This window comes from Rhinolophus sinicus, chromosome 14 (genome assembly GCF_057876585.1).
Source record: "Rhinolophus sinicus isolate RSI-liver-muscle chromosome 14, RSI-T2T, whole genome shotgun sequence".
Classification (NCBI taxonomy): Eukaryota; Metazoa; Chordata; class Mammalia; order Chiroptera; family Rhinolophidae; genus Rhinolophus; species Rhinolophus sinicus.
The window spans coordinates 143433969-143457881 of record NC_142514.1 but is presented as its reverse complement, the minus strand read 5'-3'; the positions used below and the strand labels follow the sequence as shown (position 1 = coordinate 143457881).

General features: G+C 46.2%; 1 protein-coding gene across 2 annotated transcripts; it reads right to left on the bottom strand.

Annotated features, from left to right (window-relative positions):
- Positions 1-13155: 13155 nt before the first annotated feature.
- Positions 13156-22912, bottom strand: CCKBR (cholecystokinin B receptor). Of its 2 annotated transcripts, none has more exons than XM_088791608.1 (5): positions 21843-22912; positions 15624-15875; positions 15221-15470; positions 14754-14911; positions 13156-14574 (listed from the first exon to the last, which is right to left on the bottom strand). In XM_088791608.1, exons 1-5 carry the CDS (start codon positions 21991-21993, stop codon positions 14036-14038), a joined length of 1350 nt encoding a protein of 449 aa, XP_088647734.1. In that variant the 5' UTR covers positions 21994-22912; the 3' UTR covers positions 13156-14035. The 2 variants fall into 2 exon arrangements, with proteins under 2 accessions (XP_088647734.1, XP_088647733.1); XM_088791607.1 differs by having other exon boundaries at positions 14739-14911; positions 21843-22360.
- Positions 22913-23913: the final 1001 nt, after the last annotated feature.

Genomic DNA, 23913 nt, shown 5'->3' with positions numbered 1-23913 from the left:
CACAAACAAGCATGCAACCTTAAATATTTATATGTGCTATGAAGAAAAAGTCTAATGGGTGTCTAAGAAATAATGAGTGGAGGACAGTTTAGATTAGGGGAGTGAGAAAGGCTTTTCTGAGTAAGAAATATTTAAACAGAGACCTGACAAATGAATGTAACAAATGAAGAGGAGGCCGAAAACATTTTGGGCAGAGGAAATTGCTGATGAAAAAAAGAAAGGGTTCCTGATGCAAGAACAAACAGGAATTTTGAACAAAAGAGAGAGGCTGGGTAGGTAGGCAGGGATCAGAGCAGCTAAGAAAGTGTTTACAGTCTCAGGAGGGGATCTCGGAGTCTCTACCCACTACTGGTAGCTTAGCAGGAGTTTCGACATTTGGGGGCTAAAGTTTCAGGATTTCCCAGTCAGCTGTGGCATCAGAAAGTGATCCCTAAAGGTGTGGGATCAGGGGTCCTGAGGTAGGAACTAATCTCGGGCTTTCCCTCTCTCGGGAGCTCCTATCTCATGGGAGACTTTTCAGGTTTTTGCTCCCTCTTGTTGCCCATTCTGTCCTCTACTCTGGCCTGATCTTCTGCATGGAGTTTTCAAACTGTGCACTCATTTCCACCTGACTCTTCTACCTCCCCCATATTCTTAGCTCAGGTACCTTCCCTGTAAGTATGGAAAGAATGTCTCAGTTTTCTTGCCTGGACCAACTTGGGCATTTCCTATTTTTCTTCTTTTGCTTAGAACAATTTTCCTTTCCTGGAATTCCATTTCCTTTTTCTATGCACCTAAAAAAAAAAAAAAATTCTAGAAGTCTAGAGAGTAGTCTAGTTGAGTGTACTTCCTTCACAGAGCTTTCCCAGGTCCCCACATCAAAATCCCTCCTTTGTCCGTTATTGCCCATCCAATAGGAGCATAGTCTGCTTGCCTTAAAATAGTTAATGTACACCTATGTCTTCCAAAAGTTGGTGAACCTATCCAGACATGGGCCATGTTACAACCACCTTCACAGATCCAGCCTCTTGTTTTGTAGTTTCTTCTCTCCTTTCCTATAATAAGAAATATTGTTCACTCAATCAATCAGTGGCTTGGCCAGTGTTACAATCCTCACCTCCTAGGCATATTCCCACTACTCCATGAAAGTGAGAATCACCTGTGTGCTCGTTAAAAAGTCAGATTCCTGGGTTTTACCCTGAACCTAAAGAATCATGTTGTTCAGGAGAACAGAACCAAAATCTGTAACAACTGCCCAGGTAATTCTTATCATGACAGAAATTCGGAAAATACTGCTGAGTGTAATTTAGGTCAGGGAATTATCGGGTGCACTCTAAGCTAGATGTTTGTTCTCTCAGCTTTTTTTCCTGCCTGTGACCAAACAGGTGTTATTGCAATAGGACTTGTTTTTATGAAGCCTCCAGCACTTTAAAAAGGAAGGAAGGAAATATGTTTTAGATACAGAAGTATTTCAAGATGGATGTTTGGAACTGGGAAGAAAGCCTGAACTGGAGGCCTAGATGAGAGAGTAAATTTGCGTAGAACAGACCAGAAACCCAAATTTGGGAGAGAATCTGCATAGAACAGGAACACATAATATAATATATAATAGGAGCTGTTAGCTCTTATGTATAACTCAATACGAATTTAATCTTGACACTTGTCCTTACAAAGTAGGTTTTGTTATCTATACTTTGCAGACTAGGAGACTGAGTTTCAAAGAAGTCAAGTGACACAAGTCATAGAGCTAGTAAGCAGAAAAGCTCCCAAATACAGTGTGATAGTTTATTCATTCAACAAATATTTATTAAGAGTCTCTCATGTACCATGTACCTTTCTTAAACATAATTTATCCTGTTTTCTAGCAGCTTTTAAGCTATTCTCTTTTTTTTTTTTTGGTGTTTTACAGTTTCTTATATTGACTTTAGGTGTTGATTTCCTTTATATTTGTTGGGATTCATAGGGTTTCTTGAATCTGTGGCTTTAATTTCTTGCTAGAAGCTGCCCTAAGCTCCTTGCCATGTGTCTACTAATAAGACTGAGACTTTTATGAAATAATAATCTTGGGGGTAACATTCTATCACTTCGCCATATTCTTTTGGTTAAAGTCATAGGTTCCTTCAGCTACACTTGGGGTGGGGAAGAGTGGGTACCTTAGAGCCTGTTCACCACAGTCTCCTATTAGATTCCTGACTTTGCCAGCCCCTGGTTTTGATCTCTATACGTTGGACTCACTATTCTCACAAAGCAAACATTCTATTAGGTTGGTGCAAAAGTAATTGCAGTTTAAAAGGTTAAAAATAATTGCAAAAACAGCAATTACTTTTGCACCAACCTAATAATTTGGGGAATACGGAAGTGCTTTCAGAGCTTTCAGAGCAAAAGCGACTCCATGCCTTCTTACCCCTCTTAAGTCTTACCCCTTCACTGTTTGGCATGATAATTCCTTATTGCTTTGTCATCTCTTCATTGACTAAGAAAATGTTTCTTACATTTTGTTGAGTATTTCTCTTTCAAGTTGTTTTCAGCTAGAGGGTTGATCCAAATAACGTAGCACACCATTACTGGGAAAAAGAAGCCCTGACTTAGTGTTTAGAAAATTCAGACCGCTGTTTGAGGAACATCCTGTAAAGATACAAGTGTGGAAGCAGAAAGATAAATTAATTAGTTATTGCAATAATCCAGGTGAAAGACAATGGTGGCTTGGTATAAGGTGGAGACAATACAGAATCTCCAGAGAGAAGGGGTGAATAATTTAAAAACAAGTCCTTTAAAAACAAACATTGAAGAGTTTTATATCATTATTTTCTCTAAAGTGAAATCATACAGGAACTCTCAAGTGCTAGGGTTATACAGAAACTCATTAGGACTGTGAAATCTATTAGGTAGAATTACATTCCAGTATTTTTTACCTTTTAAGAATTTATCCTCCATTGTAAACATACCTACCATCAGACAATCTGTTAAAACCCTATTTGTATATTCTAACTATAAATTTTTAGAGGACAAGCCCCCAGCCAGTGAGTAATAAACTTCCATGTGCTGCCATCAACAACATAAAAGGTCCCCCCCCCCCTTTTAAATAAAGAAGACAGTGCATCTCCATCCTCAGAAGTGTCCACAGAGTTCTCAACAGAATCTTCTAAAAAGGAGTCACTTAAGACAGTCTGCACCTTTGAATTGGGTTTGTGGTCTCAAATATCCTCCCAAACACCCTTCATTTTCTGGGTTTGAGACTTTGGTATGGCTCTTAATAAAGTTCCTTAGGTCACTGGCTCGCTGTGTTACAAACTAGTGGTCTTTGTGCTTCTTCCTGTTCATCCCACGTCATCTCTACCAGCCTTCTTCATTTAGGAGGCTCAGACCGGTTGGCATACATTTTCTTGTCTCACCTCCTCTACTGCTCTGCAATATTGGGGTCTCTAGGGGGACATTCCTACTGTCAGCCCACCTCTGCCCAAATTTCATACCTTAGCCTGCAAGGTTATGTGCTTCAGCTTCCTGGGACCTCTGTTTCCTGAGCTCATGTTTCCTAAGGTCCTTCCTGCTCTACAGCCTTTCCCTCCCTATTCCATCTGCCTGGAAAACACTTCTTTTAGACTTTTCACTACCTGGTTCCTACCCACCAATTCAAAGTCCCTGAATCTCCCTTGGGTTCAGCATCAATAGATTAAATGAACACCTAAGTTATATGGATCAGAAGAAAGGTTAAACACATTCTAAAATAATAAAGAAGGGCTGGCAAGCGAGTCTAAGAGATTAGAGGCTGTGGCTCTGCCTCACTCCTGAAGAACAAAGGATCGATCATTTTACCTGAGCATATTTGACACCATCTTAGCACTGAGTCCTTTACAGCTCTGCTATGGTCTGCATCCTGTGTACCCCAAATTCATACGCTGAAACCTAACCCCCAAGGTGATGGTATTAAGTGGGGCCTTTTGGAGGAGATTAGGTCATGAGGGCAGAGCCCTCATGAATGGGATTAGTACCCTTATAAAAGAGGCCAGAGAAAGCTCCCTTGCCCCTTACAGCAAAAAGATAGCCATCTAGGAAGCAGGTCCTCACCAGACATGGAACCTGCCAGCCCGTTGATCTTGCACTTCCCAGCCTCCAGAACTGTAAGAAATAAGTTTCTGTTGTTTGTAAGCCACCCAATCGATGGTATTCTGTTATATCAGCCTGAACCGACTAAGACAGGCTCCCAATTTCTGAACTGACTGTTACTCTGAGTAAAGGTATGCCTGATAGAGGGCTCCACACTGAGGACTCTCAGAGATGCTCTAATGGGACCTGGAGACCTGAGGATGAGGGTGAGGAGCTTCTGCCTTCCTGAACTTTATGATGAGGAGGGAATGATTTTTGAGTCTGGAGACATTTTCTTGTGGACTCAGCAAGTCATCAGGTCTATGTTACTGAGTCACATCCTGCTATAATTATTTTTATTCCAGACTAGTCCAATAATACTGGCTTCAATAAGATCACAACCAACCTCAGCATTACTTGATTTATGACTCTGGGCAGGTCATTTCACCTGAGTGTTAACTTCTTTGCCTGTAAAATGCAACCACCTAAAGACATCACAGTGTTGTTGCAGGGACCAAATTAGAACAAGGGAAAGTACGTTGAAAGCACTTTAAAAGGGTTATGTGACCAGGAGGTAGGATTATTACAGTTATTTGCATTTTGCCAGATCACAACCGTTACAACCCAACACAATAGTTACTGCAGTGTCTGCCAAGTCTTGCTGAGAGCCTTGCAAGGTTATCAAAACATATTAGAATCAAGGCTTCCCCAGGCAGCTACTTCTGGGCTCCACAGCTCCACGTGTTTTTCCTGCCCCTGGTGAGGAACCCTCCTTGCTAGAGTCAGAAAGCACACTGGCTCCCCTCCTAAGTCCTTTATTTCCCCTAGTTTTCCATCCTCTATTTCATTTTTCTCTTTCTTCTTCTTGCCTATCTGTTCCTTGTTGCTATTCACTAAAACTACCTCTCCCCCTGCCTCTGGTCCTTTGCTCTCATCACCTGCTCCTTATGTCCTATTCTTGTTGCCAGCTTCTCCCCACGGCTCACTCTCCTCCCCCAGCAACTCTTCTTTGCACTTCCTCCTACCCTCTCTCCCGCTGAAAGCCCCTTTCAGCCAGGAACACCACAGTGCTCAGCCTCTTTCCATCTTAGCCACTCAGCCATTCCTGGCCTCAGCCATTTCCGGGTGGTGCTTAGCTCGGGTTCTCACCAGCAGGCATTGGAAATTCAATGCTTTCAGGAGTGCACTGGCTTACGTGCGCCCACGAGTGGGGGTGAGGCGAGGGTGGCGCCACAGCACCTGAGGAACAAAAAGATCCAATTTCCCTGGGGCTCACCTAGGAAAGGGCCTGGCGCTGAACCACCTCCCTTGGGCACACCTCACATCTTTGTGTCTCCTCCTGAGCTGCCCTGGGTCAGTCTCTCCTTCACAGCCTGAACTTGAGATGAATTATGGCAGACAAAGATCAGACAAGTGGGACCCAGAATCCAACCCTTAGGAGCATCTTCCTTGGCCATGCTCTCTATACAAAATAACTGATTTTATAATTGTTAGAATTAAAATGATTATTTGAGGAATGCACTGAATATGCTGTTAGTAAAATTGTACTTCCATAAGCATCAGCAGTATTTGCTCCTTTAAAGTCTCAAATTAACCTCCCAAAGCAGCTCATCTCATGCTGGATAATTCAATAGAAAAACTAAACAGAATAAATACTACACTTTGAACACAGGCATAAAATTTTGCTCTCTTTTTAAACCCCACTAAAGCTACAGTAATCTCCCTTTCCTAATGCAGTGTTTGCAATATGAGTGAAAGTGAGAGGAAGTTAGGGAATAGGATTTTCTCATCTACCCTAGGTAAAGTGTATGATGTGTCCCCATCTCTTGTGCTCTGTAACCCCTCTGGCAGCATGCTGAGGATTGCCCTGATCCTTTAACTGAGCTTAAAGGGATTTTTTTAAAGGCATAAATCCTCAGAGATGATGACAACATTTTGGAAACTGAAAAACAGATGGACAGGTATTGAATGACATCATGGACCCAAGTAAGCAGAAACCTAACACTACAGGATAAGCAAAGAACCACCACTGCTAAATGATAGAACCCTCAAAAGGCCTGGTGGTTCAAGGTATCTCTGGAAGTGAAAAAATAAGAGAAAATTAGTTGAAAGCTATTGAGAAGAAGATAGATTCCTATATCCCTTCCATAACTCCCTACTGCTCTTCTCACCAGGTAGAAATAGTAGATCTGTCTAGAGAGGGTAAAACTGAGGGTCCTTCAGGCATAGTTGAAGGCAGGGATACCATAAAACCACTGAAAGCTTAAGGGCACATATGCTTGCTAAATGCCTAGCCAGCCCAACCCACCCTACCTCATCCGATCCCACATCTTCTCCTCCCACTGGCTCCCCAAATGTTGGAACCCAGGCCTTTATTCTCTATTCAGGAAATTAGAAAATTTTTCTTTAGGAGATCTGACTAGTCCAAGAGGAAAAACTTGAAGGTCCAGACATTGAGTTCCCCAACAATCTAACCAGATCACCCTATAGTGAAGCTCCAAATTGAAAAGCTCCACCCACTGCTCAGAACTTCCAATCGGCTTTTAGTCTTCCATTGCTAAACTTTAAGTCCTGTCCTACTGTGAATAGGACTGACCTGCATACCAACAAAATTCCAAAATTGGCAGCCAAAATAAAGCAAAGGATCAGAAGTCAAATGACTTTGGATTTTATAAGAATAACATTAAAATATTAGTTAAAAAAATTCCCAACTTAGAATTATATACCTGGCCAAACTATGAATTCAATGTGAGAGTTGAATTAGACATATATAGACCCAAAGTTATTAAAAATTTACTTTCCATGCATCCTTTCTTAAGAAGCTATTAGAATATGTTAGGGCTGGGACTAAAGTAAAGTGAGTGAGGTGTTTATATGTTTTGGGTGAAAAATTTAGAGGGGCATCAAAACCTTTAGTGATTAGGATAAAAAGTATTTTAATGCAATATTTAAAAAATAGAATTAATGGAAAAAATCCATTATGAACAAAACATCAACATGTTAAATAAATATAGGACCCAACAGGGCTGGGTTAAGGTGAGGTGAGGCCAAGTCATTCAAGTGCTGGATTGGATCTCATCTTTATTAAACATTTTGATATTGTGTTGGTCATACAGGTCAGCCCTACTTAAAGTGGGACAGGATTACATAGGGACATGAATACAAGGAGGTGAGTATCATTGGGGAATCACCTTGGGGCATGGTTATCACAATAACAAAAATTGTGTTATGATTTTATTGGGTGGAAAGGGGGTATAGGAATGTGTGTGTCTGGTAGGCTATTGGTGAAAATGAGAATTAAACCCTCATCTTCCATGGTCTGTAGTCAATAGATAATACTGCCAAACAGAAGACCCAAGAAGTAATATTAGTATTTTATTAAAAGATACAGGTATAAATACTAAAAGGAAGTAGATACTTAAAAGATTTGAAAGTGATGGGGAAAGGGAAAGGGAGAGGAACAATGCAGGGAGCTGGAGGCTGTTATATGTCTTAATGTTGCAGAACTAGTTAACTCTTTAAGCTATGTGCATATATGACTAATAAAATTAAATTAAGTAAATCAGTGTTTGACATTTCAAATAAAAGACTCTGAAGTACTTATCATGGAGAAAGCAGAAGTTTATTGGACGTGTTACACTATGTTATGATTCTGTACTATTTTTATTTTGGATTATATATGGAGGTGGGTGCTAAATTATTTCAATGATAGGGCTTCTACTAGTCTTCCTGAGCTTGTACATTTTCTGGGGGAGATAGTCTCGTGTAACCCTTACAACTAGTAAGGCATGAAATAGTCCCCAGTGAGGGATATTGACAGATGAGGGAAAGTGAAGCTCAGAAAAGGAAAGTAACTAGGCAGAGCTAGTCACTTCAAAGTTAGTAAGTGGCGTTGAGGTAGACTAGGTACCAGATCCTTCTGTCGATGAGACCATTGTTCATACCAGGAAACTGGTGTTAGCTCCCTAGACTGTGGCTGCATATTGGTCTCCTCTGGCCAGATCCCCAGTTTTGCTGTCTAGATCTGGTTTAACCTGCCTCACCATTCCAAGTTGGTGGCTGCAGCTGTTCCCTGACACATGTGAGGGCCCTCCATCTCTCTGGCTGCAATACCTACAAATTCTGTGCTCAAAGCCAGACTTCCTGCCTCAACCACCCCATTGTTCTTGCTCTTGCTTCTTCTGGGCAGAACTACAAGTCCACACAGCCTGGGGACTGACCTTCAAATATCCTAAAGTGCTGCCCATTACTTCATGGAGGGCCAATATTGCTAAATTTGGAAGAATTGGAGAGTTATCTCTGATTTGAGGCAAGAAAGGAGTTTTTCCCCCTGCTCACAAACTGAGTTCTACCTGGAAGGCTCTGCCCCTGTCCAGGTGGGACCTTAGCACCTGCCTCTCCTAGCCTATGTGTGGTGTTGTAGCTCTGTTTCTTGAAGGACAGAAGGGGTCATGTATCCTGGCTGGGAATATCTTGTGGTTCTGCCTTTTCCACGTTGCTCAAAGCCTACTTGATTCGCCCTGGGAAATTGGACAGCCTTATCACTCAAACCTGCCTTATCATTAAAGTGTACTTTCCTTACGAGCCTTTCCATGTCTAATCTCTCACTCCTTATATGCCCAGTTAGGTCTCTGGAGCCCAAAACTATTTGATTAAGACAAAGTGCTGCTTCAGTGAGCCTAATTGGTTAACTGTTTCCTTCCCTCATGATGTAGCTACATGGATGGGCTAGAATTCTGTTTCCAAAAGACCTGGCCCTACCAAGAGGGAGGTGCTAATCTTTGTGTGTGGTGCTAGTGATGGACCCTTAGTCTGACTGACCAAGTAACCCCTAAGGTTGGGGGATGGTGAATGAAGCTCAGAGAATGGGAAGCAGCCAAAGGACCACAGCTAGACTCTGCAATAAGGGCGGCCATTTCCAGGAGGGCCCTACCTCCAGACATTATATCCCAGCCACAGAGCTTTGACCCTTGGGGCCTGCTTTCTTCCCCACCCTTTCTGCTTGCTTTTCATCCCTCCTACCTGTCCCCTCCCAGAGATAACTCAGAAGAACAAAGTCTTTCAATAAAGCCTCCCTTGCTCCCCACTAGTCATACCTGAGTAACCACAGTGTGTGGTCATTTAACACTCTGGCTACAGTTGTCAGTGAGAGGCACCAGTTTCTGGCCTTAGGTCCACCTCTGTACATGTTTACTGTGACACCTCCTCTTTTCTGGTTTGTCTCCATATCAGCCAGAGTTTCTGAGACTTAGCCAGGAAACCTGCTTTCCTGGAAGATTTGAGGGGTGAGTTTTCCAGGACAGCTGATTCACCTCCTCTTATTTTATGGAGGTGAATCTCCAGGGGCTTCCCTCCAGGGATGGAGATGCTAGAACTGGGTTCGCTGAAGAATCTGGGCCTGCAGAGCTACAGACTTACCTGTTCTTCTTCTTTGAGCCCTGGGAAGAGTGCTGAGTGGTTCCAAATTGCTCCCAACTCTCCAGCCCTGAATGATCCTCCTGGGAGGTCAAAGTCAGGATGTAGATTGAAGAGAGCATGGGCTTTGGAGTCAGGAAAACCTGTCACGACAGAACCAGCTCAAAACGGTCCTATCCTGTTTAACCAGATACTGAGTTGCTTTTCCAAGACAACAGACCAAAACTGCAAGTTATGCAGCCGAAGCATGCACAGAGGAGAGAACTTTGACCTCCAGCTGCACCCAGAACTAAAGTCTACCCCCTGCCCCTGCCCATGAAACCAAAGGACCAAGACGTAACCAGAACTTGAATACCAGAACCCTTTCAGAAGCCAAGGGTCTGTTGTCCAGGAAGAACAGGTGTTCAGGTCCCTTTACCATAAATGGCCAAGTTCAAGTTCCTCCAATTAAAACTTACTCTACCAGCACTTTCACATAATTTCCCCCCTTTAACCCCTTAAAAACCCTTAACCTACTCCAGCAAGCAAGATGGATTTGAATCACCAATAGATCTCCCATCTTTTTAGTTGGCAGCACCTTCTCAATCAATAAACCTTTCCTTACTCCAGACTCTGACATTTTGAGTTTTGACCTTTCTGAAGTATCGGACACACGAACTTTGGTTTTGTATGGGCCTGGGTTCAAATTCTGACTCCACCACTTTTCTAACACCACCTCCTTGCAGGCCCCAAGCTTTCCCTTGGACTCAGAGTTCAGTTAGGGATGATCTTCTGTCTGCAGAGGGCCTTGTTTCCTGGTGTTTTTCCTTTATTTTGGTCTTGAGGCAACCTCAAGTCTAACCCTTCTTATGCTCTGTGCCTGGTACAATGATAAGCACTTTTGAGCTTTGCCTTAATTTTCAAAATGGCAGCATGCAGTTACCGTTCTCACACAAATTACAATGTGTGTGTGTGTGTGTGTTTGTGTGTTTCCATACCACCAAGAAATTTGCTTAGTGTGTCCGAAAATTATTCAACTCAGTTCTGCTACTGTCTACCTGGAGATAGTGTCAGATACCACAGATTAAGGGCTCAGTCCTACAAGACACCCCCCCCCCTTAGATACCAATCACATGTCCAAGTTGTCCTCCATGCTTCTGACTGACTAGCTGTAGATTGGAAGTTCCCACAATCCCCTTCTTGTGTTTGATTACTTTGTTAGAGTGAGTCACAGAACTCAGGGAAACAGTTTACTTACTAGATTACCAGTTTATTATAAAAGGATATAATTTAGGAACAGCCAGATGGAAGAGAGGCATAGGGCAAGGTATGGGGAAAGGGCGCGGAGCTTCCAAGCCCTCTCCAGGCACACCACTCTCCCCCAAATCTCCATGTGCTCACCAACCAATAAGCTCTTCAAACCCAGTTCTTCAGGGTTTTCATGGAGGCTTTGTCATGTAGGCATGATTGATTAAATCATTAGGCATTGTGCTATTGATTCACTCTCCAGCCCCTCTCCCCTCCTTGGGGGTTGTAGAGTGCAGTTGAAAGTTCCAACCCTCTAATCACAAAGTTGCTTCCTTTGGCAACAAGTTTCCATCCTTAAGTGACCTAGGGGCTTTCCAAAAGACACCTCATTAACATAACAAAAACACATTTATGGCTCTCCACACTTAGAGAATTCTAAGGGTTTGGGAGCTCTGTGCTAGGAATGGAACAGGGATGATGACTGAATATATATTTATTATAAAAATCACAATGTCACAGGAGTTAATGTAACTGAGACTCATTGAGATTGAGACTCACTGAGATAACTTGCACAAATCCACAACTTTTAAAAGGCAGGACCACTGGAACCCAGGTCTTCAAGGCTTGAAAGAAGGCAACACAGCATAATGGAAAGAGGAAAAACTTTGGAGGCAGATACCTAAACTTAGTTCTTGCCTTCATTCAAGCTGCAGGACCTAAATTTCTCAGCTTCACTTTCCTCTTCTGTCAAATGAAGAGAAATGCTCTATAGAAGAGTTCTGAGAGTGAAATTAATTTGTGTATATAAAACGCCTGTCATGTAGCACCGAGAAGCATTAGATTTCACCACTACTCCCCTCCATCACTCCTAGGCCCAGGCTCAGTCATCTTCCCACTGCGTCATGTTGTTCCCAGTCCAATGTGGGAAATCAGGCAGGGTCGCCAATAACTACTCGTATCATAGAAGAGAGAAAGCAGTAAGTAATGTACAAGCTCATGAGTTTTGCTAGGAGGGTCAAGCAAGACTTCATGAAGGTGCAAAATAAATCTGGACTTGAAATGTTTCGTCACATTTCAAGAGATGGGAAATAGATGGGAGACTCCCAACATTCCACGTCTAGTAACTAGATAGGCTGTAGCGAGGAATGATGGATGTGTAAGTATTTCGTAGACTAAACGGCTGCCCAGTGTGTGAAATGGGGTTATTCGGGCCATGCCTATGTGCTAGATTCTAAGCCAGTCCCATCCCGATAGTACCTGACCTGACACTCCAAGCTGAGGCTGGACTGAGCCCTCCCTCATTGGGCTCCCCACTGCCATCTGGTGGTCATGAGGAGCCCAGGCCCCAGCTGGAGGGGCTCACCAAGGCTGCATCTCTTCAGAAGGGATGGTAATGACAGTGAAGATGGGCGGCAGGGAGGGCAGTGAAGTCTATGGGCAGCCCTACTTCCACCTTCTGGAAAAGTTGGTATGAGAAAGAAAGGCCCAATATCTTGCCTTCAGCTCCTCAGACCGGCTGGGATTCTATTTTTAACCAGCACTGTCCTGCTTGACAGCTTGGAACGCCTTCTCTCTCCTTTTCTCTTTCCTCCTGCCTCTTGTAGCCCAGAGCACCGTTGGAAGGGTGGATGGGAGCTGCTTCAGCGATGGTGAACAGGAGACCCACTCTCCTTTCTCACTGTCCTTTGCTCCATCAAGTCTTTGTCCAGTGTAGTTAGTGGGTGGATTTTACAGGCATTTTTGCTGTGAAGCTAATGAGGCTTAAATTTCCAGGTTCCTCACTTGTACAGGCCTCTTCCAAGGGCCTAGTCAGTGTGCTAGCAATTTTATATCTGTAATTTTGTATTCCTTTTCTTTAAAAAGGACTTCAAATGTTATAAGCTCCAGGTGCCACAAAACTTGGCTACCCCTCGATGGGTATGGCTACTTTCCCATCTCTAGCTTAGCTACATCAATAGGGTTATTTCTGTCTTGCTCTAATTTACTGTATGATCTTGAGCAGTTTTCTTTCCTGCTCTGGGTCTCAGTTTGCCCCTCTGTTACAGATAACGTCAAAGAAGCCCTCTCCCAACATAACATACCTTTGATTATCCACGTATGTTCCCTTGGTGAGGTCATCTGCTTTTCCCTGTTTGTCATTGTGTGTATGGAGTGATGTTTCTGTCTCTACCTCTCTCTGGGGCTGGATCAGTCTTACAGTCAAAAGGGAGGCTGAGCTGTGGGACTCCTATTCAGGTCCAGCCTCCCCCCCACACACCCGCCACCTCGCCCACACACCCTTTGTCATTGCTGGCCAGTAGGGATGCTTCTATGGGGCAGAAGCTTGACCAGGTTCTGCTACTAGAGAAGAATGCATTGAAAAGGCCCTAGCTTTTAATTAACTTCTGTACCTTCTGTATATCTGTCATGGTCTGATCTCTGATGTTTCAAACACACATTGAATAAACTGAGTCTCATTATACAGTGCTTCTTTTATTTTTTCATTAAAATTTTAATAAGCATCTATTAACATGAGTATAGTACCGTAACAATGGCATCACTTTAGGAAAATGTGCTCAGGACTCATGATGTATTATGGATATCCCACTTCCCACCCTCACCCCTATTCTCAGCTACTATGACACTGGTGTGTAGGTGGGTCTGGGATGACAACCCAGAGAGAATACACACAGCCTCATCTAGCTTCAGATCATGGGCTTTCTGGCAGGAGGTCATACTGTGCATGAACTGACAGGGAAGATCACAAAACCCCATGCCGCCTCACCTGCCCCCCAAAAGTCCAGAAAGGAAGTTTAGGAGGAAGCCAAGCCATTTATTATTTCTTGAAGAGGTCAGGTGAGGGAGGAGGGGGCGGGGGCATAGTATTTAACTGGAAAGAAAGGGACTTTTCAGTGCAAATCAGCCTTTTGGTCAGGGATGTGAGAGATGAGGATGGTATTTCCAGTGCTGATTGGGGAAGGGCACTGTGAGGTCAAACTGGGGGCAGCCTGGAGCATCTCAGGAGTCAGCCCCATGCCAGGCTCCTATAACAATTAGTGCCCTTATTCTGTGTTTGAGAGGCAAGTCACCCATCAGAGCTCCCACTGTGGAGGGATAATCCATTGCTATGGACGCTGTGCCTGGGTATGTCCAAGGGCAGTGCCATTTCGATGTGCCATGTCAAGAATGTGTCTCGTTTCCTGTGTGGGGGTTTGGTTTATTTCCTGTGCATTGGGTTTAATCCACGCTATTGGGTGTCAGTATCTTGTGTCAGTTTTGGTCTGTGTCTCTTGTGTGTCTGGATGGGTCAGTGCTTGTAGGAATTGGTCTGTCCTGCCTCAGTCCCCACCCCTCAGCCAGGCCCCAGTGTGCTGATGGTGGTGTAGCTCAGCCTGGACAGTGAAGCAATGGAGGGGGTGGGAGGGTCCTCGTCTGGAAGAGGCCTGGGGCGAGCTCGTGGCGGCCGGGGACAGCAGCGGGCGCAAGTATCGAGACAGGCCTGGCGAAAGCGACGGTGCATGAAGCAGTAGACCAGGGGGTTCACACAGGCCGAGGCATAACTCAGCAAATGGATAAAAGAGATGGGAGCACCTGAAAGTGCACGGTGGGCACCAGGGCCATCAAAGGCGCGCCAAGTGTTGGCGCTGTACACTGGCAACCAACAGAGGAAAAAAAGCACGACGATCACTAGCAACATGCGCACCACGCGCTTCTTCGCCAACAGCTTGGCTTGGGCAGGCCGGGGGCCGGATGCTGTCCCGGGAGTGGGCGCGGTCAGTGCAGACAGCTCCAGTGCAGGCCGGGAACGCGGAAGCTGCACGTAACAGCCATCGCCATCCTCGCCAGCCATCCGGGTCTCCGGCCGGCAACGCGCGTTTTGATGAGCAGGACCTGAGCGCAGAGGGTGGGCGCTCAGAGCAGATGGCAGTCCTCTCAACCTCCAGCCCAACCCCACACCTGACCCCCATTTCTAGCCTCTCATCTGATTCCTTTTCGCCCCACCCACCTAGGACCTGCCCCTTTCCAAAGCCCCGCCCCTTCTGGATTTCACCCACCTGTTCCCGCCCCACCTGGCAGCCCTCCTGGGCTTCGGACTCGGCTCTGGCTCTCGCTGTCACTGTCACCGTCAAAGCGAAGCCCTAGGTAGAGCTCGCGGGAGATAAGCCCGTAGGCCACTGCCATTACCACACCCGGGATGAAGAACAAGAGCAGGAGCAGCAGTACCGACCTGAAGGCAGAGCACAGACCAACCATGGTCTCTGTCAGCTATAATTACAGGTGGAAGAAGAGCCAAGGATTGATGTTTCTAGGGTTGGTGATCAGGCCCTAGAGGCAGATGTAGGATTTGGACTTGCTGCTGGGAAGGGCTAGAACACTGCAGAGGGTCCCCAAATAGGAATCTTAGGGTGGTGGGTGAGGAAAGGGAATTGGAGTGGTAATTCTTGGAGCAGCTAAAAGAAGATTCTTGGGAATGGTTCTAAGCATGTGATGGAGATGGAGAAGGGAATTTCCAGGTGTAGGTAAGAGGCACCCTCACCAGGTTTGGCGAACCCGCGCACTGGGCCAGCGATGCACGCACTGCAGCACACGGGGCCCCGCTGGCTGCACCACGGTGTACACGGGATAGGGCACCATGAGCAGTCCAGACAGCATCCAGGTGGCTACGATCACACGAGCTGCGTGGGAGCGCGTCTGCCACACTCGAGCCTGCAGTGGTCGGCAGATGGCGCTGTACCGCTCCAGGGCGATGGCCACGAGGCTTAGTGTGGACACACTCACAGACACCCCTAAGCAAGGGAAGGGGAAAGGGTCACCTAGGAAACTTGTACTACACATTCGCTAGTGTCACATTCCCAACCCTTACCAGGAAACACCCTGATTTCTGCCAAGGACTTCAGAAGAGGAGAGGGGCAAGGGGGCAAGGTGGTAGTCTCACCTACCCATGAGGTAGGAAACCGCCTTGCAGACGACTGTGCCAAAGATGAATGTACCCATGAGATTGGGCAGGAGGGTGAAGGGCATGCAGGCCACAGCCAACAGGAGGTCGCTGACGGCCAGAGAGAGCAGGAAGGCGTTGGTGACGGTCCTCAGGCGGCGGCTCAGTCCCAGGACCACAATGATGAGCACATTTCCTCCAACGCTCATCAGAAAGATCACTGCATAAAGGGTGACTCTAATGGCCAGCTCCAATTCTGGGTAGGAAAAGGGAGAGGTGACAATCGGGGGTCTGGCCTCCACTCAGCCAGATCCTCCAATCCCACTTATTCCCAACCCCCACTACCCAGCCAGATGCTCTGCTTGCCAAGAACACCACCCCCCCACACACTCAGTAAATGGTGAACTTGAATTCCTTGCCCTTCTAACCTGTTGGGGCTTAGTTAAATTGGCTTAACTCTACCTTTCCTTAAGACAGCCTGTCTCTAGATATAGAGAACAAACTGATGATTGCTATACAGGAGGGGGGTGAGGGATGGGTGAGAAAGGTGAAGGGATTAGGAAGTACAAACTGGTAGTCACAAAATAGTCCTGGGGATGTCAAATACAGTAGGGGGACTATAATCATGAATGTAAAGACTATATAGGGAGTCAGATGGGTACTGGACTTATGGGGGGATTACTTCATATATTATATAAATGCCTAATCACTGCACTGTACACCTGATACTCATATAAGATAATATTGAATGTCATATATATATATATATATATATATATATATATATATATATATAGTCACAGGATGTAAAGTACAACATAGGGAATATAGTCAATGGTATTATAACAGCTATGTACGATATCAGATGGGTAGTAGACTTGGTGGGGTTATCACTTTGTGAAGGGTGTAAATGTCTAATCATTATGTTGTTTTGTACATTGAAACTGATAAAAAAACAATAGAGAGGTTATCCAACTAGTCTTAACCAAATCATATGAATCCTTAAAAAGCCAACAGTTTTCCCTGGTTGGCAGCAGAAGAAGAACTTCAGGAAATTTGCTTGTCATAAGGCCCCCAGGCATCTCAAGCCAGCAATACACTGTTGCTGGCTTGAGATGGCTGGGGCCATATGACAAGGAATGAGGGTGGCTGTGGCTCACTGAAAGATGGAGCACAGAGCAAGTACCTGAGAATGGCCTCTAGATGAGAGCAGTCTCTGGGTGACATCCAGCAAGAAAATAGGGACTTCAGTCCTACAACCACAAGAAACTGGATTCTGCTAATGACAAGAATGAGCTTGGAAGCAGATTTCCCCCCAGAGCCGAAACTTATGGCCTACAAGTCTGTGAGCTAATAAATGTGTGTTTTAAGACACACACACACACACAGAGAAAAAGAAAAAAGAAAAAAAAAAAGCCTGTTTCTTCTCAAGCTTTACTACAAATCTTTCCTAGTCTTTGCAGCCAAACTTCTTAAAAGGATTATTTGCATCTTTCCATTCACTCCTCAACCCATTACAATCCAGTGCCCCATCTGACCCCCCATCACTGTTAGGACACTTCTTCCCAAGGTCACTGAGCTTTAACTGCTAAATCCAAAGGCCTCTTCTCAGCTTGGGGTGTGGCACCCCCGGGTCTGGTCTCCTGGGATCCGCCCAGGTCACCCCGACACCCCTTCTTCCCTGGGGGACAGGTCAGATCATGTCCTTAATTGTCTAAAAAAAAACCACCTTCACCTACTCTCTACTGTCTAAAACCCATTAGCATGTCATCCAGGTTCTCCAAGAACTGCCCTGTTCCTGCTTCTACCTCCTCCCTGTAATGCACCCACTTAAGCTGCTGGATGACTCAGTTACTTGAAGGCATCATGTGCACTCATGACTTCCTCTCTAGCTCATGTTGGTTTCTCAGTCTGGAATGCTCTTTCACCACCCTCCTCCCCACCCCCCCGCCTCCTATCACAAACTTGTTGTCTGTATCTCGTGCATTCCAATTTACCATCGTCCTTAAGACTCAGATCAAATACCCCCTTTTCTGTAAGGCCTTTCTGGACATCTCATTTGGAGTTAATCTCCCCTTCTTCTGACCCATGCATGTTCCTTACACATTTGTTAGAACCTTTTTTACTTTCTGCCTTGTATTTTAATGATCTCCAAACATTCATTCTCACTCACCAAACATTTACAGAGGATTCCCTTTATGCCAGGCACTGGGGACAGAGAAGAACATGAAAAGAAGGAGGGAAACTCAGATATATAAACAGACAATCGCCACACAGTGTGATAAGGAGTGAGGTTGAGGAATACAGAGTGCTGTGGGAAGTCACAGGAGGGACACTAGGTTTGCTGGTCTAGACAGAGGGCCGACCCCAGATGGGATTTGCATCACCATCTATTGGGAGATTGGTACATCTTTGGGCCTCTATATCACAGCAAAGCAGATCCAGACAAAACTGAATTGAATTAAACTGGCCTAGTTACCCATACCCATGGCCTCAGCATGAGGGAGAGAGGACAGAGCCTTCCAGGTTGCCGGTAGAGAAGGGCCCAGAAGTGCAATTTCCTCTTCCACAGCCCCTATATATTGGCTTATTTTTGCCTTAGCCCCCAAATTAAACTGTCTTCTCATCAAAATAACCAACTAATTCAGAAGCTGTCATAACCATCAAATAAATACTATTTACAAGAGATCCCTGAACTGAACCCAGCAGTGACATAATTTACTCAAAGCACACAACAAGTAAGGGGCAGAATCAGAATAGAAGCCAAATCTCCACGTCTGTAAAATGCTTGCCTGCTACTGCTCCCACACTTGTCTGTCATGCATCATGCTGCCTCCTTTCCCCAATCAAATCTCAATCTCAGTGCCTCTTCCTTCCTCTGTTCTCTATCATGGCATTTCTCACTACATTATGATGACGTTTAATTCTGTCTCCCTCACTAGACTATGAGCTTCTTGAGGACGAGGGCAATGTCCATCTCGTTCTCCAGCATATCCCTAGCACTTGGCATAATGTCCCACACATAGGTGTTAACACATGCTTGTTGATGAATCTGGAATGAATCTCTGTCACTCGGCACACAAATGCACCTGCTTTGTTCTTCCTCATTCATCCTTCATCTCTGTGCCTCTAAAGCTTGAGACTGCCCTCTCCTCTCTGCCTCTGTCTTGTTGGAGACAGAAGTTATATCCAAGTATGTGTGGACAGTATTTAAGTGAGTATGGATGTGGGAAGTTAACGTGTTAAGACGTTAAGTGAGATGTTAACCTGAGTGAAATAACTGAGCACCCAAGTGAATATTTGAATCTTTGGGGGTGGTATCTGAATGTGTGAGAGTAATAACTGGAGAAGGGTTACTTAAGTGAGCATGGGTAATATCAGATTGTGTGTGGATAATAATAAAATGAAAGTGAGTGTGTTTGATGGATGAGTAAATCTAAATGATGTGGGCATTATTAATGTGAGTGTGGGTGACATCTGTTTTTCTGTGGGTAGAATCTGAGTGAACATGGGTAGCACTCAAGTTTGTGTGGATTATACAGACTAGTGTGGGTAACATCCAAATTTCTACTGGTAACACTGGAGTGAGCCTGGGTTACAAGCACCTGTGAGAGTAATATCTGAGTGAGCATGGCTAACAGAGCCTTTGTGGTAACTTCTGACAGCCTGTGTAACATCCCACTGCGTGTAGGTAACAACAGCCAGATAAGAGGCCAATTCTTATACCTGTGCTTTGAATCCCTTACATTCTGCTTTCTTACTGTCCCTTGCTCTATTGACTATCCCTGCTATCTTCTGCATGTTCAACCCTCTTGGATTTTCTTGCGTCTGTCTGGCATTTAAATATTGGTCTTTTTCAGGGTCCTGTCTCAGGACCTCTTTTATTTTCATCCTACACAATCTTTGTATAATTTTATCTATTCCCATAGCTTCCATTAGCTCCTCTAGGCAAAGACCTTTCAAGTCTATATTTCTAGCTCATACCTCACCCTTAGGTTCCAGACCCCTGGGTTTAATAGTTTACTGGCTGACCTCACCAGCATTTAAGCTCAGTGTGTTCCAAATCGAATTTATTATCTCCTCTTTCAAATCTGTTTCTGTTCCTTTGTTATCCTTCTCATTATATAGCACCACCATCTATCCAATTGTTCAAGCCAGAAACCTGGATGTTATCCCTTGACCTCTTCCTCCCTCTCCATTTCTTATAAATAGCTAAATTCTGTTGATTCCAGAAGTGCCTCTCAAACATCCACTTCTCTCCATCCCTACTGCCAGTAACTTAGTCTAAGCCAGTATCATCTTTCCCCAGAGCCAGTGTAATATAATAGCTTTCTAAAGTGTCCACCCACCCCCATCCCCCTTCCTTACATGTCTTGTCCTCCAATCCATCCTCTACACTACAGAATGAATCCTGGCAGTACTACTGAAACTTCCAGTAGTTCCATTGCCCTCAAGATAAAATTGACACTCCTTAGGTCTATAAAGCTCTTTAGGCTCACCTTTATTCTGAGTGTTCATTATTCCTTTCTTATAGTATATGTTTCAGGCATTCAGAAACTATGACACACTGAACAAAAGTGCCATGGTTTTAAACTTTGGGCTTTTACATATACTATTCCTCTGCTTGGAGTGCCTTTTTTTTTTTTTTTTTTTTTTTTTGCCTTTTCTGCCATTCATTTGGCTGGCTTTCTTTCATCCTTTTTATTTTTATTCAGTTCATACTTTGCCTCCCCAGGAGGCTAACTGATTTCCCAACGATAGGCTAGGCTACAGGTGCTCCTCTTCTGTGTTTCCACAGCTCTCTCAAGGCACTTTGTGCTGCAATTCCCTGCTTACTTGTCTGTCTCATTCACTAAACTGTGAGCTCCATGAAATAGGAACTGTGTCAGTTTTGGTGCCTAGCACAATCCCTGATTCAATAAATATTTGTTGAATAAAATAAAAATCTAAGTGAGAGTCTGTAACAACTGGTATGAAAAAGCATGCATTATTTTGTGGGGTAACAAAGTACTTGAATTATAATTTATTCCCATTTTCCCTTTTTGGGATTGGCATAATTTCCTTCTGCTTAACATTATTTCCTCTCCTGGAATCCCACTTCTTCCTTGTCTGCATAATAAACTCCAACTTCAAGACCCAGCTCCCAGGTTCCCTCTGTGAAGTTCTTGAATCCTTTTGGGTGCCCACAATTCAGACCCTTTTGTGGGTCTTCCCATGCTGACTGTGATTTTTCCATTGGTTTTTGTCTCCTCTCTGCACTTGACTATGGACCGATGAGGGTCCAGACTGGGTCTAGTTCATCCCTATGTCCCCATGGACTACAATAGCAGTTGCCCAGGAAACTTTTAGGGAAAGGAAACATACAGGAAGTAGAAAATATATAACTTGAGCTGGGTCATCAAGAAAATGCAGATGTTGGCTGATGGGAAGAGTGAAAATTATTTTGGGGACTGGGTGAATGGAAGTAGTCTGAAGGGGTAGTGGCAGCACAAAGTGATGGGGTGATGCAGGGTCCAGCCAGGCTCTAGGATGGTGAAACCTAAGGAGAGGCAGTCTGGAGGGGAGGCTTGGAAGGGACTTGAAGACGTTACTTGGTGACAGAGAAAGAGAGAGAGTTCAGACCTTGAGAAGAATTCCATGTTGGGAGGCCGGAAGATTTGAGGATGAGTGAAACGGAGACAGGCAGCTCTACTGAGCAGCACCCAGCCTAATTCAAGTTTGACAATCGCTTGGGGAAGATTGGGGGTTGGGGTTGGGGACACAGGAGATTATAACTCTAACTTCCCACTCAGGCCTTCCAGACTGCTCCCTTCCCCAAACAGCCCCTTTCTTTTTCCCAATCTTGCCTTCTGTTCTTTCTTTCCTTCCCCATTGTGGCCCTGTGAACTGGATGTAAAGGCAAAAGATAGACCTAGAAGGATTAACTCCCCACCCTCTGTGTATTGGGGAAGGTACTGTGTTTGGGGTGTGATTAAAAGCTCGGCTGTGACCCGGGAACCAGGGTGTGTAGGGTTTCTCACCAGGCAGTGTGAGATGGGATGAAGTTTTATGAGGTGAAGGGGACAAATGTCCTCCTCAGGGGAGCTGTTTGGGGACTGAGGGAGTGCCCTGAGGGCATGGTGTGGGTGTTTGAGGAGGCAATGTGGAGGCAGTGGGATCCTCTATTCGTGTCGTGGGGTGCAGTGAGAAGGAGCTTGTGGAGGGGGCTTAGGGAGGCACCCACCTCGTGTCCCGGCTCCGCGGATGCGAGGGGGCTCGCAGCTGAGGTTGCCTGTGCCGCTGCTGTTGAGGAGGGGCACCCCCGGGCGGCACAGGGAAGCCCCTGGCCCGGGTCCGGATCCCGGCACGCTCCGGTTCAGCTTGAGCAGCTCCATGGCCCTGGCCCAGCCGCCCCCCTCCCTCAGCTCCTCCGGGCGGGCTCCCGCGGGGGCTCCACCTGCACGCGCTGAGATTCCGCGGAGGCGCCCGCCTCGCCTGGTCCCGCCCCCAACCTTGGCTCCTGCCCTCAGCTTTTCCGCGGTGCGCCCAGCCTGGGCTCGCGTCCCCCCAGCTCGGGTCCTCTGCTGTCCTGCCAGGTGATCTCCGCCCCCCTCCCCGCTCAGGACGTGCCCCCTGCGTGACTGTCCTCCAGGCTTGAGCCCTCCGTACCCTAAAATAAATCTCTCCGTTCTTCTTTTAGAGATTTTCTTCCCGCCCACTCCCCTTCACTACAGTCTCCGCCCCCGGGGAAGGAGAGAGAGAGAGAGAGAGAGAGAGAGAGAGAGAGAGAGAGAGAGAGAGAGAGAGAGAGCGAGAGAGCGAGAGAGCGCTGAGATGGAAGGGTGGGGTGGGGGTTGGGGGTGGATGTAGAGATGGTGGGGAGGTTGCGAGGAGGTAGGTTTCGGGGGAGGAAGGGTAAGAGGGGTGGGGTAGGGCGGGGCTGCTGCCGTGAGGTTTAGCATCTTTTCCTGGAGTGTCGGGGGACGTGGAAGTGGAAACAGACGGTGGCCGCGTGCGAGGTCACTGGCTTCGGCGCAAATGACTTAGCTCACAGCGAGCGCTGCAGTTACGATACTGTGCCGCAGTGGCCGCAGTGGCCGCAGTGACCGCGATGCTATCGTTCCCGTAGTTCCCTGCAGCTCCTCGCCGCATCCTGCCTCAGGCCAACACCCAGCCTTCCACCCAAAGCTCCCAGGGAACCCTCAGCAGCATGCGAGGATGGGGCGGGAGAGGTAGCATTTGATCACGGGGAACCCTGGCGGGGGAAACGGCTGCCGGGAGGAAGAGTCTGACTTGGGTGTTGAGGAGTCTGGGGGTGGGGTGGGGTGGTGAAAACTACCTAGGATAAACGGGGGTGGAGTGGGGTGAGGGTTGGGGTATGGTTCTAAACTAGCCCTGCGTAGGCGTAAGAGGGGAGGAGGCTGCTGGTTTTCTTCGTGGTCTCCAGGCAGCGCCCACCGTCACCCGACACGGACGCTCCCTGTTTGTTCTCCGCGCAGGTGGAGCAGCTTGTGTGGGGCGTCAGGTTCCCACGGGAGGGGCCAGAAGGGGGCTGGGTCACTGGGGTGCAGCGGAAACAAAGCTGTCGAGAGCATGCGCAGGACTGAGTCGGATTCAGCTCCTTGGGCTGGACTTGCCTCCTCTAATATTTTAGCCCAAAGAGCAGATTAGATGGGGGATGAGGTCTGAGTTTGTGGGGAATTCAGAGAGCCCTATCCAGTCTTTTGGAAAGGACCTGGTCCGCCTAGCGCCGAGTTTAAAGGGGCTGGGCGTTTAAGGAGGATTTAAGCCTGAGGTGGGTGGGGATGTCGTCACCTGCTTCTCCACCTCCCCTACCCCCACCACACACACTTTCCTCCTGGCACTGCCTGCCTTTCCCATCAGAGAGTCCTGGACCAGAGGATCCTGATTTGCTGTTTGCTCAACTCCAGCACAGGTGGGGCCTCAGATAACATGCTGGACTTTTCCCACATTGGATGACCGGAGAGTGTGGAGGTTGGGGGAGCAAAGGAAATGTAGGGGAGAGGGGAGTGGAAATAGAAGTCGATGGGCATTCGTTTATTTAGCAAGGTATATGCCAGGTATAAGGCTGTGTACTAGCTGTTCCATGCAGTCTGTGCCTGAGTAGCTTCCACTCTAGTGGGGCAGCGAGGAGGGGAGAGAATGACAGGTGAGCCAATGATTAGAAGGTATGGTCCACCAAGATTACAACATGCAACATCGACCAAAATGCACTAAGCAGAAATTTAGGGACCATCCTGGATGCCTTACTGTCTTATGCTTCTTCATCGCTGTGGTGGAGGCTGTGAGGAAAA